The 20,015-nt window shown below is 43.7% G+C and overlaps 1 protein-coding gene across 1 annotated transcript in view; it reads left to right on the plus strand.

Annotated features, from left to right (window-relative positions):
- LOC125240103 (ATP-citrate synthase) overlaps positions 1-20,015 on the plus strand; it is a 62,251-nt gene that overhangs the window by 36,613 nt on the left and 5,623 nt on the right. Inside the window, 6 exon segments of the mRNA XM_048147949.1 lie at positions 5,056-5,153; positions 6,078-6,176; positions 13,956-14,107; positions 15,149-15,288; positions 16,547-16,785; positions 19,350-19,492. Of these exon segments, the coding sequence (XP_048003906.1) occupies positions 5,056-5,153; positions 6,078-6,176; positions 13,956-14,107; positions 15,149-15,288; positions 16,547-16,785; positions 19,350-19,492 (871 nt within the window).

The following is a 20,015-nucleotide window of genomic DNA, read 5'->3' on the forward strand; positions in this document are numbered from 1 at the left end:
TAATCCCTACCGCTTCTTTCCGCCATCGCCCTACGCGACAGCATTTCCGTCACCATCATTTAGATGGCTGGCAATCCTCAACTGTGCGTTTCTCCAGAAACTTCCTGCCCCGCACAGCTAAACTGTGGAATTAATTGTCGCCAGCGGTATTTCCGGACCGATACGACCTTCACGGCCCAGCCACGACATTGGTCTAAGCGCGACAGCGGTAGCCGGCAGCGATACGTGCGAATGAAAAGTCCCATCCCTGTGTCTCGCTCCAATGTATGGCCGCCGCTCACCGCTGTCGCGCGTAGACCAATGTCGTGGCTTATTATAGTTTGTAGGAAGTTGGTCGCTCTTTTAATAAAAATGCAAGAAATTCTATATACTTCAATTTATTGAACTGGTATTTCTATCGAAGAGATTCAAGAGAAAGTTACATTGACAGTGGCGCTAGGTGAGTAAACTAGGAACTATTTTTTTTTTTTTTTTTTAATAAACGAGACTGGCTTGACATCTAGGTATATGTAAAATTAATTTAATCTAAACTCAATACTCCCACTAATTTTACATATCGTTGCATCACGCCTGTCCCAACATATTCAAACAAACAAAAAAAAATACACTTCTATATTTGCTTAACTAAGTACAAGATCTCTGTTCACACAAAACTTTTGTAAAGGCAGAGCTTTTGTCAGAAAATCAGCTAACTGGTTTGAGCTTTGAACATACTGAATTTTTAACAATCCTTGCTCTACCTTTTCACGGATAAACTTATATTTAACATCAATATGTTTTGATCGTTGATGAAACACAGGATTACTTATTAATTTTATAGCAGCTTGGTTATCCACCAACAGTAACATATTATTCAGAGATTCACCTAAGTCTAATAAGAATTGTCTAAGCCATAAAAATTGTTTTGTGGCTTCACATGCCGCTATGAATTCAGCTTCCATTGTGGAAAGAGCAATGGTTTGTTGTTTTCTACTAGCCCATATAATCGGGCCATTATTCAATAAGAAAATATAGCCACTGGTAGATTTCCTCGATTCAGTGTCACTTGCATAATCTGAATCACAGTAACCAACCAGGTCTGAACTACCTTTGTACTCTATACCAATATGTTTGGTTGCTATTAAGTATCTTATAATACGTTTAACAGCATTTACATGCTCTATGCTTGGGTTATTTACATAACGGCATACAAGATTAACAGCAAATGAAATGTCTGGACGAGACACTGAGGCTAAAAACAACAATGAGCCTACTGCCTCTCTAAAAGGAAAATTGATTGTCTCGCCATCATTACTACAGTTTGTTAATGACACATTTGGGTCTACTGGTGTAGAGCAAGAATGAGCATCTGACATATTAAATCTTTTAATTATCTGCTCTATGTATTTGCTTTGAGTGATGTGAATGGAATGTTCATTCCTACTTATTTCCAGTCCCACAAAATAATTAAGATCTAATATCCTTACACAGAAATTTGTTTTTAAAGCCTCTATCACAAAGTTTAATGTCTCTTCACTTGAGCAAAATATGAGACCATCATCAACATATATAATCAACAATATTTTCACATTATTTATGTAACTTGTGAATACACAATGGTCAGATTCAGTCTGTGTAAATCCATAGGACTTAAGGAAATTGGTAAACTTTGCATTCCAGCAGCGAGATGCTTGTTTCAACCCATAGAGGGACTTATTTAACTTGCAAACTTTACCATTTTCTACATTCACGCCTAGTGGAATTTCCATAAAAATTTCTTCTTCAAGCTCTCCATACAAAAATGCTGTTTTAACATCAAATTGAACAATTTTATAATTATGCTTTGCAGCCAAGCTTAGTAAGATTCTGATGGAATCATATCGAGTAGTCGGGGAGAAGGTCTCCGTATAATCTATATTTTTAACTTGTGTGAAGCCTCGAGCACACAACCGAGCTTTATACCTCTCAATATTGCCTTCTCGATCCTGTTTGATATTGAACACCCATTTTGATGTTATAGGCTTCTTGCCATTTCCAGCTTCTTTGTCAACTATTGTCCATGTTTTATTATCCTCGTGTGCCTTAAGTTCGTCATTAATTGCTTCCTTCCATTTCATTGCATCAAAACTCTGCATTGCTTCCTCATATGTTGAAGGCACCGGGTATTCAGTAAAGTTAACTTCATCGAAATGAATATTCCTCCTAGGTCGCAACAGTATAGGGGATCTCACATCAGGTATGTTAACTGTCTGACTTGGTTCAAAAGTAACATCATTTTCCTCACAACTCTTCAAACTATCATCTACAGTTGAAGTTTCGGCCCTGGGCGGAGTTGACGCTGGAGTCGAAGTAGTCTGAGGTCCTGAGGGAACTTCACTGTCTGACTCTTCTATTTCGATCAGAGCAGATTTGTTAACAATGTTGTCACCACAGGTTTCATCAAATATAACATCGCGTGTCACTTTTATCTTCTTGGTAGTTGGATCATACATTCTATAATTTTCATTTTCATAGCCAACTAGGTACATTTTATTACTTTTCTTTTCAAGTTTTGTTCTACATGCGTCAGGAACATGAACAAAACCACAAGATCCGAATATTCTGAGATGTTGCAGCTTTGGTTTTTCACCATACCAAATCTCAAATGGTGACTTGTCAGGTGTTTGTGTTGAGGTTGTCCTGTTCAATATGTACACTGCACATCCAACTGCTTCTGCCCATAAATTCATTGGCAGATTGCGACTGTAAAGCATTGAACGTGCACTTTCCACGATCGTGCGTAATTCTCTTTCAGCCCGGGAATTTTGCTGGGGCGTATAGGGTGCTGTGCGTTCATGTTCAATGCCATTTTGGTTAAGGTAATGTTTAAACTCATTGTTCACATACTCCTTGCCATTATCAGTATGCAGGATGCGTATATTGTGACCAAACTTGGCAAACTTGTTCCGTATTATAGCATTAAATGTCTTAAAGTGTTCCAGCACTTCACTTTTATGCCTCATAAAACTTACATATAAGAAACTAGAGGCTGCATCTTTAAACAAGACAAAGTACACCATACCTTGAACAGACGATTCACTCATTGGTCCACAAACATCACTGTAGACTAGGGCTCCAGGGCTCTGCTCACCTCGGAGTGAAGTATGGAATGGGAGGCGACTTTGTTTCCCATACATACAGCCTTCACAAACAAATTTTTCATCACTTAAGTCTTTACACTGTAGAAGTCCATTTTTCACCATTTTTTGAATTTCTTTCACATTCAGATGCGCAAGTCTTTCATGCCAAACTCTAAGATTGTTCACAGGCGCAAGCACAGAATTACAACTAGCACTTTTCACAACTTCAAAGTTCATCACATATAAGTTATTACACTTTTTGGTTGCACTCAATACCACATTATTGTCTTTGTAAATAAGAGCAGAGTTGTTTTTCTTTAGTATAACATAGTTATACTGCATTATGGTACCCTCTGAAAATAAATTCCTTGTTAATTCAGGTACCCATATAACATCTCTCAGTATGTTTTCCTCCCACTGACCGTTCAAGCACTTCTTTATAAGTATGGTACCTATACCACATACTTTCAAGTTCTGTTTGTTTCCTAGTTTCACATATCTTTCGTCATCATCGCTGTACAGATCCAGTTTCATAAAGAAATCTTTTCTAAAAGTCATATGCACTGAAGCGCCGCTATCTAGCAGAAAAACATCTTCAGATTCTTCTGATAAGTTTAAGCATTGTTCCACATGAAATGCTAGCATGTTACCACCATTACTACCTGGCTTGTTATATGATTTCTTTTTAGATCTGCAATCTCTGGCAAAATGTCCTCGCTTGTTGCAGTTATAACAAATGAAGCGATGACGTCTATCTTCATCATTGTGAGAACTGTTCTTTTTCGGTCTAGCCTTTTCTTGTGTAGTGACCAGAGCTACATCGGCCTTCTCCTCCGCCGTCAGACTGGCTTCTTCATCCATCAATCTTGCTGTCAGGTTTGATAAGGTTTGCTGCGATGACGCCAAAGATAACCAGGCCTGTCTAATGGAGCGGTATTTCGCCGGTAAGGTGCTTAAAATTTTGGTTATGATGGCTGTATCACTGATCTTCTCATCACAATCTTTCAGTTGTTGGGCTAAGCTCTCCACCTTGGAGATGTGCTGTGCCATGCTGTCAGACGGGTTCATTTTATATTGATAAAACTGCTCGTGCACGATCATTTTATTGAATTCAGATTTTTTTTCATATATAGATTCCAGTTTTTCCATAATTTGTAAAGCAGTTTTACAGTTTTCTACGAGTGCTATTTGCCGGTAATCCATGGCCGACGTCATTATGAACATCGCCAGGCCATCGCTCTTGAGCCATGATTCCTTATTAGTCTCGGGTTCTGGCTTACTTATATCAATGCCCTTCGCTCGTAGTGCACACTTTATTTGAAATTTCCATTGCCGGAAATTATTTCCATCAAAATGTTCCACGTTCATTTTGAGTCCGCCGACCTCCATGTTTATAGGTTATACATGTGAATTACTTTGCACACAAATTTCACTGTACCTAGTCCACACACTGCTCTTTGTATTTTTATTAAACAGCTGGGCCCATAACCTATTATAGTTTGTAGGAAGTTGGTCGCTCTTTTAATAAAAATGCAAGAAATTCTATATACTTCAATTTATTGAACTGGTATTTCTATCGAAGAGATTCAAGAGAAAGTTACATTGACAGTGGCGCTAGGTGAGTAAACTAGGAACTATTTTTTTTTTTTTTTTAATAAACGAGACTGGCTTGACATCTAGGTATATGTAAAATTAATTTAATCTAAACTCAATATGGCTGAGCCGTCAAACTTTCAAGAGAAGAGCCCATCAGTACACCCATCTTAAAGACGCACCTCCAACACTTCTGATGTTTCGGTAGTCTATGGGCGGCAGTGATCGCTTACCATCAGGCGACCTGTTTGCTCTGCTCTGCTATCCCACAAAAAAAAATTCCTTACAGCATATAATCATATGACAATCGATCAGAAGTGCGACCAAAATTACTTTTTTAATGTTTATTGTGTGCTTGTTCCAGTGTTCTCTGACATGGACGTGGCGATGCGCAAGCACCAGGAGGCGACCGTGCTCGTCAACTTCGCTTCGCTCCGCTCCGCATATGACAGCACCATGCAGGTAATATACATGGATACCCTTTCAAATCCATGAAAAAAAACGATTCGCCTAATTAAGTACTTAACTTAAAATTCTACGTAAGTTAAAACCTTTAAATCTACGTGAAAAAAAATTGCCTCAAAATATTGCCACATTGTTAGCCAGTTCATGATATAAAATCGCTTTGTTAGCATTAAGAAGTATTATAAAAATCGCATTTCATAAGATACATTCTGTGTCAATACGCGGCAACATGAGTCACAAATTTATGCCACGTTCCATTTATTCACGACGCAATTTCAAGCGATAACCTATCTCTAAATAAGAGTTACTTTCCCGATATATGCATAGATCCTTTAATTTTCAGCGTGCGTAGCCGAATGGCATTTCTCCGACGCCAAACGAAAACGAAACGCCGCGCCAGTTAGTCTGGCTCGGTCGCGCCAATACGCACGAGCGATAGAGATAGATATCTACTAGCGTTTCGTTTCGTGAGCGTTTCGTGAGCGTTTGTGCCATTCGGCTACGCACCCAGCTGTAGTTCAAATAAAAACGCAATAAAGTCGTGACTCACGTTTTTTTTACGCAGATTCACTCTGTTTGTGAATTACGCGCCATTTTTTATTGCCAAACTTTGGTTTACCGTCTATAATAGGCTAGTTTCCTACTAGTCAAATTAGCTTCTTTTTAAGAACTGTCAAAACGATTTGCTAATATGGAATTACTATGAAATACTGAGAATTCATTTACTTTATATCTTTCTCTTTGACTTATTAAATAGAAACTATGTTTAAACATAACTACTGTCCATATTTTTCTTCTAATTATGTGGTGCTTTATTTCGTGCACTGCATAAAATATTTTATTTTAAGTACAGGAAACTATCCTATTAATCTCTTTATGTACTTGTTATTAGTGCTAAAGATAAACTTTGTTGTTGAACAGGCGATGCAGCACCCCCAGATCAACACTATCGTCATCATCGCCGAGGGCATCCCTGAGAACATGACCAGGAAGATCATCAAGCTTGCCGACGCGAGAGGCGTAAGTTTACCACCACTTTAACCACCGGCTCAAAAGTAGGGGTGATTTTTTAACCCTCAAGATATGCGCTCAAAGAAATTAATATGTGCCCTATGGCATTGTAGCACTCACAGATGGACTTATTTCGATGAAATAAGAGTTTTGAATGATTCACGGTTATTTTCATTAGACTTATATTGACCGGGATTACCTTTTTGATTTTTGTCGAGCTCCCGATATTTCGACGCAGTTGCGTGCATCATGATCACGAAAACTGACGAAGGCGGGTGGAATCGCGGTCTATATCCCGGTCAATAAAAGTCTTATTTCGATGCAGTTTGTTAACGATAGGAGCGATTTGTCTTGCTGTAAATTGTAATGAAAATCGGATCCAAAAAGATATAATGTATTTTTGGCATAATTGCATTGGGGATTACTTTTTATTACCTAAACTTTGTAGCAGGACGGTTATTTGGATCAGAGATCGCTTAATTTTGTTCCGTAGAAACGAGATAGCAAAGTAAGGATTTGTTCCCAATTAGTTTTTAACCCCCGACGCAAAAACGACAGGGTGTTATAAGTTTGACGTGTCTGTCTGTCTGTCTGTCTGTTTGTCTGTCTGTGTGTGTGTGTGTCTGTCTGTAGCATCGTAGCTCCCAAACGGATGAACCGATTTCGATTTAGTTTTTTTTTTCATTTGAAAGCTGTGTTAGTCGGGAGTGTTCTTAGCCATGTTTCATGAAAATCGGTCCACTAGGTCGCGGTCGGGGGTTTTTTCAAAATTTTAATTTTGTGGTTAGGTTATATTTAATAAATTCGGTGATAAAGTCGCACAATGTTGCAACTGATTTTAAGATGACAAAATATAAAGTGAACGAGTTCAAACAAGACTAGGTCGCATTAGGTTACTGTCTTAAACAATGAACTTAAGTATGAATGTTAGTAAATAAAAAGAGTAAATAGGTATCTCATAGGTAAGCGTGATCCACCGTAGACCGCATCATCACTTACCATCAGGTGTGATCGTGGTCAAACGTCTACCTATTCATACTAAAAAAAAAAAAAAACCTACTATTTCGAGGGGTTAGTGGTTAAACCCGATAAGTAGAGCAACTTTGTTTTTGTAATTCTATCTATGTGCAATGTCCGCAACGTTCTTATTTCTATGAAAAAAATATCTCGATTTATCGGGTTTTGCCTCTAACCCCTCATTTATTATATTACTAGCATTTGCCCGCGGTTTCGCTCGCGTTTATTTATTTATTTATTTAAACTTTGTTGCACAATACAAAAAAGTACAAATGGCGGACTTAATGCCAGATGGCATTCTCTACCAGTCAACCATGGGCTAAACCGAAAGATTATATTATTTGTGCCGTTTGTATATCCGAGGTCTTTATAGAGAGAGTACGTCGTAGACGTCGCATCGGACCGATAGATGGCGCCATCGTTCGTTGTAAGTCGCTCCGGCGTCTCACCGCCGCGATGTTGGTAGTCCCGTTTTTCCCCACCTGCAACACAAGGCCCCCGCGCCCCGACTCGCCACCAGCCACCCTCATTGTTTCGTCGAACGCCGAAGTGACCGGTTGTCGCGTATTCCGTTCGAACATTTTTACAGCATGGTGTCTCGAAATTAATCTTTTAGTTTCTATTTCCTTGTTATTTCTGGTCAAACCAGAGTTATTCGTGTTTTTATTTAAAAAGTGGCTTATAACGTTTCGGAATTATGAAATTTTTCAATTTCATCCGTCAATTCTTTCTTCCCTTTTAATTTGCGCTCGTTCGTCTTGAATAATGAGATATATTATGCCTCGCTAGCGATCATTATTCGTCTTTCGGGGTTCTCACTATAGAAATGAACGAGCGGTGCTTTATGATTCTACCCACTTTTTTGTAAGAAAGTTCCATGCTGCAAAAATCGTTACCGTTAATCAGTTTTCTTTTTAAACTATTCGCATTTCCGAGACTAAAGTAGGAAGTGTTATCCGCGTATTAAAAGTTTCGCGCGAGAATATAAGCGGTAACGTAGGTAAGTTGCTCCGCCGGGGACCACGTGCTCCGGGGACCACGTGCTTCGCGACCGCGGGCTGCGCGACCTGCGGGGCGGCGGCGGCGGCGGCGGCGGGCGCGGTGGAGGAATACCGCGCTCAAGGAGGTTTGAATTTCTCCGACGAATGGGTGAGCAGATTCATATTATTTTAGAAAGAATACGTTCGGTTTCCGATTCGGTGCGGAGGCCCCAAGCCACGTGTCGGCGCCGAAACTTACTGTAGCGCTGCGATAGCGCCGCTGACCGCGGCAGTGTTGTCCGCCGCGTCGGCGCCGCCGAGGTTGCGTAGAAGTTGCCTCCTCGTTAACGATGGCCATCTCTGCGGTGCCGCCGAACAACGTTGTGGCCGCCGCATAGGCGTCGCATGCGACGCTGTAAGTATGTCTGCTGCTGCCCCGACGCGAGCGCCGTGCCGTTAGTGATCAGTCGTCAATACGCAGGCTACCAGCGCGGCCACCTTCTGCCCCCGCCACAACGCCGCGAGCCTGCTGAAGCTGTCCACCAATATCGCTGGCCGCCACGCTTATGCTGGCGCCTCGATGGTGATGCAGAGCGTGCGTCTGCCGTGACAACGCCGCGATCCTGCTGAAGCTGTCCACCAGTATCGCTGGCCGCCACGCTTATGCTGGCGCCTCGATGGTGATGCAGAGCGTGCGTCTGCCGTGACAACGCCGCGATCCTGCTGAAGCTGTCCACCAGTATCGCTGGCCGCCACGCTTATGCTGGCGCCTCGATGGTGATGCAGAGCGTTCGTCTGCCGTGACAACGCCGCGATCCTGCTGAAGCTGTCCACCAGTATCGCTGGCCGCCACGCTTATGCTGGCGCCTCGATGGTGATGCAGAGCGTTCGTCTGCCGTGACAACGCCGCGATCCTGCTGAAGCTGTCCACCAGTATCGCTGGCCGCCACGCTTATGCTGGCGCCTCGATGGTGACGATGCAGAGCGTTCGTCTGCCGTGACAACGCCGCGATCCTGCTGAAGCTGTCCACCAGTATCGCTGGCCGCCACGCTTATGCTGGCGCCTCGATGGTGATGCAGAGCGTGCGTCTGCCTTGACAACGCCGCGAGCCTGCTGAAGCTGTCCACCAATATCGCTGGCCGCCACGCTTATGCTGGCGCCTCGATGGTGATGCAGAGCGTTCGTCTGCCGTGACAACGCCGCGATCCTGCTGACTGTCCACCTGCTGTAGCTGTCCACCAGTATCGCTGGCCGCCACGCTTATGCTGGCGCCTCGATGGTGATGCAGCGAGCTCATCTGCCGTGACAACGCCGCGATCCTGCTGAAGCTGTCCACCAGTATCGCTGGCCGCCACGCTTATGCTGGCGCCTCGATGGTGATGTAGAGCGTTCATATGCCGTGACAACGACGCGAGACGCGACCCTGCCGAAGCTGTCCACCAGTATTGCTGGCCGCCACGCTTATGCTGGCGCCTCAGTAGTGATGCGGAGCGTAATACTGTTAACCGCTGCACAGGCGTCGCAATCCTTCTGCTGCGTCTGCCGTGACAACGCCGCAAGCTACTTGAAGTTTTCCACCGGTGTCGTCGGCCGACACGCTCATGCTGGCGCCTTGATGTCGCCTCGATCGCACGAGGTAAGATTGCAGACGCGGCGACCTTCATCGCGCCACCGAGCGCAATACTGCGGCTGCCGCGAAGGCGTCGCTAATTTTCCTGCCGCGTTTGCCGTGACGACGCCGCGAACTCTGTTGATGCTGTTCACCGATGTAGCTGACTGCCACGCTGGCGCCGGTGCCTCCCGCGCTGACGGCGGCGACCTCGAGAGGGCGACCGAGCACGATACTGCGCGACGCGACAGGGCATCGAGACGCCTTTCGAGCTGACGACGGCCGTCTCAATCTCACCGCCGAACATAACAGCGTCTGCTGCAGTGACAAGCTGGTAAGATTGCTGATGTGGGCCCTTGGTGCTGCTAGCCGCCACGCTGATAACGCCCGTCGCGCCTAAGATGTCACGCTCACCGCGAACACTGTCTTCCCCTACAATGGTGCCACGACCACGACTATCCAGGCTCCGTCTACTACGGTATCGTTGCAGACTCTGTTGCTGACCAGGCTGATACTACCCTCCAATGTGACGACGGGCGCCGCTATCAGCTGACATCCCGTACACTATGGTATCCACTCTTCTCTTTCCAGTTCCCGTGAAGTACGACTGTATTTACACTCTATTTTGACCAAGGACTCCTCCGTCGCCGAAGTGAGAACAGATAAATTCTTAAGATGCTACGTCCTAACGTGGTTTGGAGACCCATAGTTGAACGAGGTAAGACGTCAATAACCGGACGAGGAGCCGCACTGCTGCGAGGGTGTCCTGACGATGTTCGCGAGCTATCTAATCGGAGAGGCGCCTCGCGAGAAGACCCTGTGATTCCTGTACATCGCTCATTGTGTAGGTCAAAGACATCGTAAAGGTTTGCGGAATTAAAAAAAAAAATCCCTTTCAGAATGTCCAGATCTGAATTCGAGCCAGCGTCCTGCATCCTGAGCGTGCGTCTGTTTACCGGGCGGACACCAAAACCGATCGGCAATCTGGCCGCGGGGGTTCCAAGTACACGACGATTTCCCGGAGGCTTGTGGCGCCCCCTGTCCATTCGAGAGATTAACTTATTCGCCGAGCCTCTAATAAACAAATTGGGAAAAATAAACCTGCTTCGCCTTAGTGAACTTCAGATTCCAGCTCAAAGCGAAAGGGGCCAGGAACTCAGGAGTACTTCAGTAGTTATCATCTGGCTCGACTATACTCAATTAATATAGTGCTTGATTCGATCGTAGAACCTGATTTCATAAATTTCACAACTTTCGTGGTCTACAGAGGAAGGTTGCACCGCTGCAGTTTCCAGCATTACCTCGTACAGCTGCCGATAGCTGTAGGCCAATCGCCCCTGTTTTGCTTGCATCTGCAGCCCGATAAGACCTTCAATAATCGGAACATTGTACGAAGTAAAGCTCTTCCGATGGAGAATAATCTTCAACAGGCGGTGGCGCTGGCGACTGAAGTGACATGCAGCCGGCTTAAGGTTCGCATAGCACTATATGCTATGCACAGTTCAGTTGTATGTTATGTTATGCTGTACGATGGCAGGACTACATCTCTTCTGTTACGAGTAACTACGACAGTAACTGCTGACTCCAACAGACTGTCGTACGAGGTCAGTATGCACCCCCTGGGAGCCAAGTAAGTGACCTTCGGTGACCTCGCCTTCTTCTGCTTCGCCCGTCATCGTACCTCTTCGTCTGCGAGAGCCCTGCATTACGCCGTACAACGGTACGTATTAAGCCTCCGCCACACATAAAGCGCATTCCGCTTCGCTATCAGCGCGCTGAATGCGCGTGCATTCCGCTCGCGTCCCGCGCGCGTTGCGCTCGCTATCAGCGCTCGTTCGTTCCCGCTAGCGCCCACTGGGCGCAACGCCAGCGTTAGTGCGGTGCACCGCCATTATTGCGCTCCGCCTACGCTCTTAAAGCGCGCATGTGTGGCGGTGTTAAATTCACCCCTTGACCTGCTACCACGACGTGTTCAGCAACCACCAGCGATGCGACACTGACGTCTCCACCTCTCAGTCTACTCTGTCGACCTTCATTGCACGAAGTAGAAATCCGTCGCATCGGGTTTTGGATTAGGTAATGGATTACCCTAAGAGTCAATGACTGACTTAAAGAAATCGACTGATACCTCCGTCCAGTGTAGTAGCAATCGACAGCGCTCGTACTTTTCATCTTCTAGGCTAGTCTTACCGAGCGATCGGTATCCTCAAATGCCCTCACTAAAAAGAGTTCAGAGTTCAGGAGTCTCGCTTGCAACCGCGCTCGCTTGACGCGAAATAGTCTGATCGAAAATACCAGTATTGTAACAAATAGCCCTTGGGCACGTGAGTGATGACCTTTTTCTGTGTTTGATATGGACGTAAGACGTTGGACTTTAAATAGTCATATCAAAGCTAATATTGATTTAGATAATTTTTACGAAGGGTTGACAAAAGCAGTATCAATTACGTTACCCTGCTACAGTACAGATAGTTACACTACTTTTACAGTTAATTTCCACACTTTGTGTCTGAAATTGGGTTTATAACCTGATAAAATAACGTGTCTGTTAATAATAATAGTGTATCTAAGGTTTTTGTATCTTGTTCAAGTCAGCCTCGCCTACATCTTTTTTTTTTGGTTTTGATCTGCGATGTATAATAATGTCATTTCTCTAACTATTCGCTGACTAAAGCTAAACGTCATCACGAAAATCTCTTTATGCGTTTCTGGCACCGAGATATTCGCGGATCGAAGGCTATTTCGACTGATACATCTGTCAAATCGGTTCAACTGATTCACTTATTCTTCTATGCTATGCCAATAGGGCTACCAAAGGCTTGCGCGCCAGCTGACTCGCCACCAGGAGATAATAAACAGGTCTCTATAAAGACCTCGGATATACAAACGGCACAAATAATATAAAAATTTTACCTTCCAATAAAATTTGTATTATTTTGCCTGGTATATCCGAGGTCTGAGTGATGCCTTCCTGGTAGGCTTAATATACCGTCGGCACTTCTCCTCAACAATGAGGGTGGCTGGTGGCGAGTCGGGGCGCGGGGGGCCTTGTGTTGCAGGTGGGGAAAAACGGGACTACCAACATCGCGGCGGTGAGACGCCGGAGCGACTTACAACGAACGATGGCGCCATCTATCGGTCCGATGCGACGTCTACGACGTACTCTCTCTATAAAGACCTCGGATATACCAGGCAAAATAATACAAATTTTATTGGAAGGTAAAATTTTTATATTATTCATTAGATAGATCGCGCGCTGTCTATGCAACTTTAACATCCACCCGCCTTCGTCAGTTTTCCGTGATCATGATGCATGCAACTGCGTCGAAAATTGGGAGCTCGACAAATATCAAAAAAGGTAATCACGGTCTATATCCCGGTCAATATAAGTCAGTATACTTTAGACAAGGGGCCATTATGAATTCGTTCTTTTATCAAATAACAATGCAATTTTGCAACTAGGTGTACATTAACTCATTATTCAGTCAACATACATTGTGCTAAATTATTTTACGTAAATTATGAGTACGTAAGTCTTTTGAAAGAAAAACGAAAGAAAGAAAAACTTTATTCAGGACGCTTAAATCAAACAGTAAAAAATACAAAAACATGTCATAATAAATAAAATAAATAAATAAATGTGAGTGTGCACTGGAAAACGTCCCACTTTGTCGATTGTTATAAAGCTGCTTTGTCAGTTTATTCATATAAAGATACAAGTAAATCTCGCCTTAATGGTAACCAACAAAATTGGACGTTTTACTAAACACACTCACAAATATTGGGGGACACCTTATACATATCAACCTAGCCCCAAACTAAGTAAAGCTTGTACTATGGGTGCTAGGCGACGATATACGTACTTATATAGATAAATACATAATTATATACATAGAAAACATCCATGACTCGGGAACAAATATCTGTGTTCATCACACAAATATATGCCCTTACCGGGATTCGAATCCGGGACCGCGGCTTAGCAGGCTGAGCCAGACCGGTCGTCTATAGAATAGCTATTATACTTACTGACTAATTGCGTTAGATAGACTAACATGTAATACTATTCTTTTTTTTTTATTTTTATAAATGGGCTTACTCTTGACCACAGACTAGCCAAAGGCAAAGACGTGGCCTACGATGGAGTGAGCTCGCCCAGTTTAACTCGCTCTAATACGTAGTTTTGTTGCAGTGTGGCCTACGTGTCTCGTTCAGGCGGTATGAGCAATGAGCTCAACAACATCATCTCTAAGGAAGCTGACGGCGTATGCGAGGGCGTCGCTATTGGTGGAGACCGCTACCCTGGCACCACCTTCATCGACCATCTGCTCAGGTAACTACTGTTACAACTAGCCCCTGTTACAACCCGCCCCTTGAACGGTAATCAAAGAAAGCTGATGGCGTGTGCAAAGGTGTCTATCGGTGGAGACCGCTACCCTGGCACCACCTTCATCGACCACATGCTCAGGTAACTACTGTCACTACTAGCCCATGTTACAACTCGCCCCTGGTCGGCTTTAACATCGTCTCCAAAGTAGTCCACGGCGTGTACGAGGGCGTCGCTATCGATGGAGACCGATACCCTGTTACCACCTTTATTTGTATGTCTTTCCCATCACGGAACAATGGTATTCCGCGTGCGCGGGGCTGAAGCCAACACGTAGAGGCCCTTTCGACACTTTAATGAAATGTAAGGGGTACACTGAGCGGATGTTGCCCTTGCCCGTATCATGGGACACACGCAGAGCCCCTGACCAAAGAAGCAACACCCGCCAGGGTGTAAGGACTATTTGAGAGTTAATGGAATCTAAAATGAACTGGTCTATTTTGATGAAAGTGATGGACTAAATACTGGGCTATGGATAAAAAACCGGACGCCTGCCTAATAAAACGGTATCCAATTTTATTTCCGGCAGACGGTGACTCGTCCCCACAAGATGGGCCCCCACAAAAAGCGACATCCACACCTTTATTATTATTATTTATTATTCAAATAAGTTCCTCACCTTCATCGACCATCTGCTGAGGTAACGATTCCTTGGCACATGTTCTTGCTTACATGTTGCTTTTGACATGTTTATGTGACCAACCTAGAGTCTATCCCCCTCGATCGAACGAGAGGCGATGACTGAATTTATATTTTTTTAGCCGTCTTTCGATAGCTGCCATTCGTCAATCCACCACTGGAATGGTAGCTGACATCCACGAGCGTTTATCATACATAGTATACATACCCGTTAACGTTAACGATAATTATTTTCGCCTGGTCCGCGTTCTATAAACAGTTAGAGGCCTGGACTATCGACTTTTAATCAATCATCATTGCATACAGAAAACTAGTGATATATAACTAATTAGTAACTTTTGCTCACAGATTCGAAGCGGACCCCAACGTTAAGCTGCTGGTGTTGCTCGGAGAAGTGGGTGGTGTCGAGGAGTACCACGTGTGCCGCGCCATCAAGGAGGGCCGTATCAAGAAACCCATGGTTGCCTGGTGCATTGGTACCTGCTCAGGTAAGATACTCTTTTATTTCATTTATTTGTTGTAGTCATGTACAATAAAATTAAGATGTTACATAATAAGATAAAGTAATGACACCCTGGAATGCAACAGAAACTTTAGGTATTATTATACAATAACAATTAATTTAATGATTTCATTTGATTACATTCAATAAATACAATTAATTTAATATTATAATATTTATAAGATTATGGTATGCCATCCTTCAAAACTAGACCTTTTTACCGTCAAATATGTTACGCGCTATCGACAGTAACGGCTCAGCCACGACATTGGTCTAAGCGCGGCAGCGGTGAGCGGCGACCATACATTGAAGCGAGACACAGCGATGGGACTTTTCATTCGCACGTATGGCTGCCGCTCACCGCTGTCGCGCTTAGACCAATGTCGTGGCTGGGCCGTAAGGCACTCGTTGGGCTAAAAGCGAATGAGCTGTCCACGATAAAAACAAAATATAGTAATTGACGCTAGATGTCACTACAAATAACTCGCATTTACTGATGTATGGAGTTACAACTCTTTCGTTACTTATTTTGGTTTGGTTTTTATGTACTTTCCGAGCTTAACCCCATTCCCAGATTCCATTTATAACTTTTGCGTTATATATGGCTATACCTAATTAATGTGGTAATAGTTAGGTTTTAACCTCAATTACGCAACTATGACAAAAATTGAAATGGTCATACGTACTGTTGTAACACGTCCTACGATACAGGTGCGAAAAGGGAATTCGGAACGAGTGGCGATAAGTTAAAACACAACCGTAGGGAGTGTTTTTAATCGACACGAGTTTTCTCTTTTTTCCGCACCTGGGGGCCGATTTTTGAATATCGGCCATTCGATTTCGTGAAATTCGTTCAATAATATCTCCACTACTAGCGATTTAAATTCTACTGAGAGAATCGAAAACGAGTGGTCATTACCACTAGTTTTAAAATTACTAGCCATCCTTTTTCAAAAATAGCATTACGTCATTTTCCACAGACTCGAACGGCGAATTCGTGCGTTCGAAATTAAAAAAAATCGATTCCCTGTAGCGTGATTTAGGGCCCATTTAGACGGTACGAGAACTCGCATACGAGTTTTATTACATTGCGGTATTTGATCTGTCCAAAATGGTATGTAACCTCAACAGCCCGCAATGTAACTAAAATCGCATGCGAGCTCGTACGCAGTCTAAATCAGGCCTCTCGTACGATTATAAGTCTGAAGAGTGATTAACTTCCTAACAATGATTTATCCTTGCAGATATGTTCACCTCCGAGGTGCAATTTGGTCACGCTGGTTCTCTCGCCGGCTCCGCCCTCGAGAAGGCCTTCGCCAAGAACCAGGGGCTCAAGGCCTATGGCGTCACCGTGCCGGAAAGCTTCGACAGTTTGGGCACCGCTGTCCGTCAGGTGTACCAGAAACTGGTGCAGGACGGGAAGATTATTGTGAAGGAAGAAGAGGAACCTCCGAAGGTCCCCATGGATTATGACTGGGCTAGGGTAAGTTCTACCAAAACACGAGTCTAAGACACAGGGTACTATGAGACCTTGGACAGTTTGGGCACCACTGTCCGCCAGGTGTACCAGAAATTGTAGGAGGGAAAGATCATTTTGAAAGAGGAAGAGGAGCCTCCGAAGGTTCTTATGGATTATGACTGGGCTAGGGTGAGTAATATCAGATTATACAGGAGTCTTAGACTTATGGTGCGACAGTTTGGGCACCACTGTCTGCCAGGTGTATCAGAAACTGGTGCAGGAAGGAAAGATTATTGTGAACGAGGAGGAGGAACCTCCGAAGGTCCCCGTGGATTATGACTGGGCTAGGGGTGAGTAATATCAGATTATACAGAAGTCTTAGACTTATGGTGCGACAGTTTGGGCACCACTGTCCGCCAGGTGTACCAGAAACTGGTGCAGGAAGGAAAGATTATTGTGAACGAGGAGGAGGAACCTCCGAAGGTCCCCGTGGATTATGACTGGGCTAGGGGTGAGTAATATAAGATTATACAGAAGTCTTAGACTTATGGTGCGACAGTTTGGGCACCACTGTCCGCCAGGTGTACCAGAAACTGGTGCAGGAAGGGAAAATTATTGTGAAGGAGGAGGAGAAACCTCCTAAGGTCCCCATGGATTATGACTGGGCTAGGGTGAGTAATATCAGATTATACAGAAGTCTTAGACATGGTGCGACAGTTTGGGCACCGCTGTCCGCCAGGTGTACCAAAAACTGGTGCAGGAAGGGAAAATTATTGTGAAGGAGGAAGAGGAACCTCCTAAGGTCCCCATGGATTATGACTGGGCTAGGGTGAGTAATATCAGATTATACAGAAGTCTTAGACATGGTGCGACAGTTTGGGCACCGCTGTCCGCCAGGTGTACCAAAAACTGGTGCAGGAAGGGAAAATTATTGTGAAGGAGGAAGAGGAACCTCCTAAGGTCCCCATGGATTATGACTGGGCTAGGGTGAGTATTAGATTATATAGAAGTCTTAATACAGCACAGTTTGGGCACCGCTGTCCGCCGGGTATATCAGAAACGTGCAAGAGGGCAAGCTTATTGTGAAGGAGGAAGAGAAGCCTCCGAAGGTTCCTATGCATTATGACTGGGCTAGAGTGAGTTACTTACATTATTACAGTACGATATTATATTATGTTAAATTATAGGAAAACTGATGGGTTGTCTACATATATTAGTAGAATATAGACATTTTTCTAACATCCATTAGACGTAGATATTTTACAATGTGAGTCACGGCAAGCATACATTTAACATTTTTGATTCAATGCGTTCTCTTTTTAAATCTTCCAATGAATCTATAATATAATAAGTATTTATTGGTCTTAAATCACTTAACAACTATTTTACAATAGAATAGTTAAACGATACACAAAATCATGAGACTTTGATACTTGCAATAGGAGAACCTGTGCTACAAGTATCAATTTCTTCCAAATGTCTAAAACATTATGTAATAAGATACATTATTAGTTGCCAATACAAAAGTTAGAAATTAAAGAAAAATAAGCCAAAGTAAAAGTAACAGTAATATACAAGCGAGTGCGTGTTTGCGTGCGTGCGTGCGTGCGTGCGTGCGTGCGTGCGTGCGAAAACTCTCTCTTTCGGAAGTGTTATGTTATCCAATCTTTCGAATCCATGCCACCCTTTTCACGCGTTCCTTCTTTACTGTTTGGTATTCTTGACACGTTGACTGACTTATGTAAACTAAATGAAATCGTGAAAAGTTTTATGACTTAGACATACCAGCGTCAGCTGCCTGTCTAAAACGAAATCATAATTATAATAAATTGTTCTGACAACATTACTACTTTGGATTGGAATAAAAGCTTTCCGTGACCCCGTACCGGATCCCTTTCTTTGACATAATGATGAAAAGTTATGTCATGTTGTAATTTAATGATTGCCGGATTATCATCAGTCATATTTCTGAAACGGTTAACTTTGCAGGATTTTCATTAAGGTCATCTATAGATTGGTTAGGTTAGGTTAGGTTTGTTTCATGGCAATCCTGAAAAGTTACACGTTTTTGTGATAAATCAAATTATGACAAACGAAAATGTGGACAAACGATTTAGAGTTTATGGAAACCAATATAGGCCCGCCCCGTACGGAATATCATCAATTCATCAACATCCTCCTTGCGTTATCCCGGCATTTGCCACGGCTCATGGGAGCCTGGGGGCCGCTTTGACAACTAATCCCAAGATTTGGCGTAGGCACTAGTTTTTACGAAAGCGACTGCCATCTGACCTTCCAACCCGAAAGGTAACTAGGCCTTATTGGAATTAGTCCGGTTTCCTCACGATGTTTTCCTTCACCGGAAAGCGACTGGCAAATATCAAATGACATTTCGCACATAAGTTCCGAAAAACTCATTGGTACGAGCCGGGGTTCGAACCCGCGACCTCCGGATTGAAAGTCGCACGCTCTTACCGCTAGGCCACCAGCGCTTAGGCCGTACGGAGCATATGACAGTGAAAATGTTAAACTTGCCTTTAACAGAACGCTGATATTCAACAAATTGATAATTTGTACTTTGTCCCCAGAAACTGGGTATGATCCGCAAGCCAGCAGCCTTCATTAGCACCATTTGCGACGAGCGTGGCCAGGAGCTCACATACTGCGGGATGCCCATCAGCCAGGTGCTGGAGAAGCAGCTCGGAGTAGGCGGGACCATCAGCCTGCTGTGGTGAGTAAGAGTAACCTTTGGATCCCCAAACACGAACTGACGCGTGACACCGAAAACAACCTTTATGCTTTCGAAAAATGATGATTTATATAGGATTTACGATCTCCATTACCATAGATTAAATAAAACAAGATCATACCATCCCATAAATTAAAATGCGACCGCCTACGAACGCGCTTACACTCCACCACACATAGATGGCGCCACAAAAAATGCCTTGTTGCCACCGATTATTTGTAGATTGGCATTAAGTGTCAATTCCGAGCTGTAAATCTATGTCAAAAGTGACACTGAACGCCATCTACAAGTATAATCGAAAGCTACAAGACATTTTTTTTGTGGCGCCAGATGACCACACATAGATATGTGTGGTGGAGTGTAAGCGCGGTCTTAGGCGGTCGCATTTTAATGTATGGGATGGTATGATCTTGTTATATTTAATTTATGCCATTACTAAGAATCATACCTCAATTTTTAACGCCACCTATTAAATACCATCATAACTACACTGATGATGCCTACA

This window comes from Leguminivora glycinivorella, chromosome 26 (genome assembly GCF_023078275.1).
Source record: "Leguminivora glycinivorella isolate SPB_JAAS2020 chromosome 26, LegGlyc_1.1, whole genome shotgun sequence".
NCBI classification, from domain to species: domain Eukaryota; kingdom Metazoa; phylum Arthropoda; class Insecta; order Lepidoptera; family Tortricidae; genus Leguminivora; species Leguminivora glycinivorella.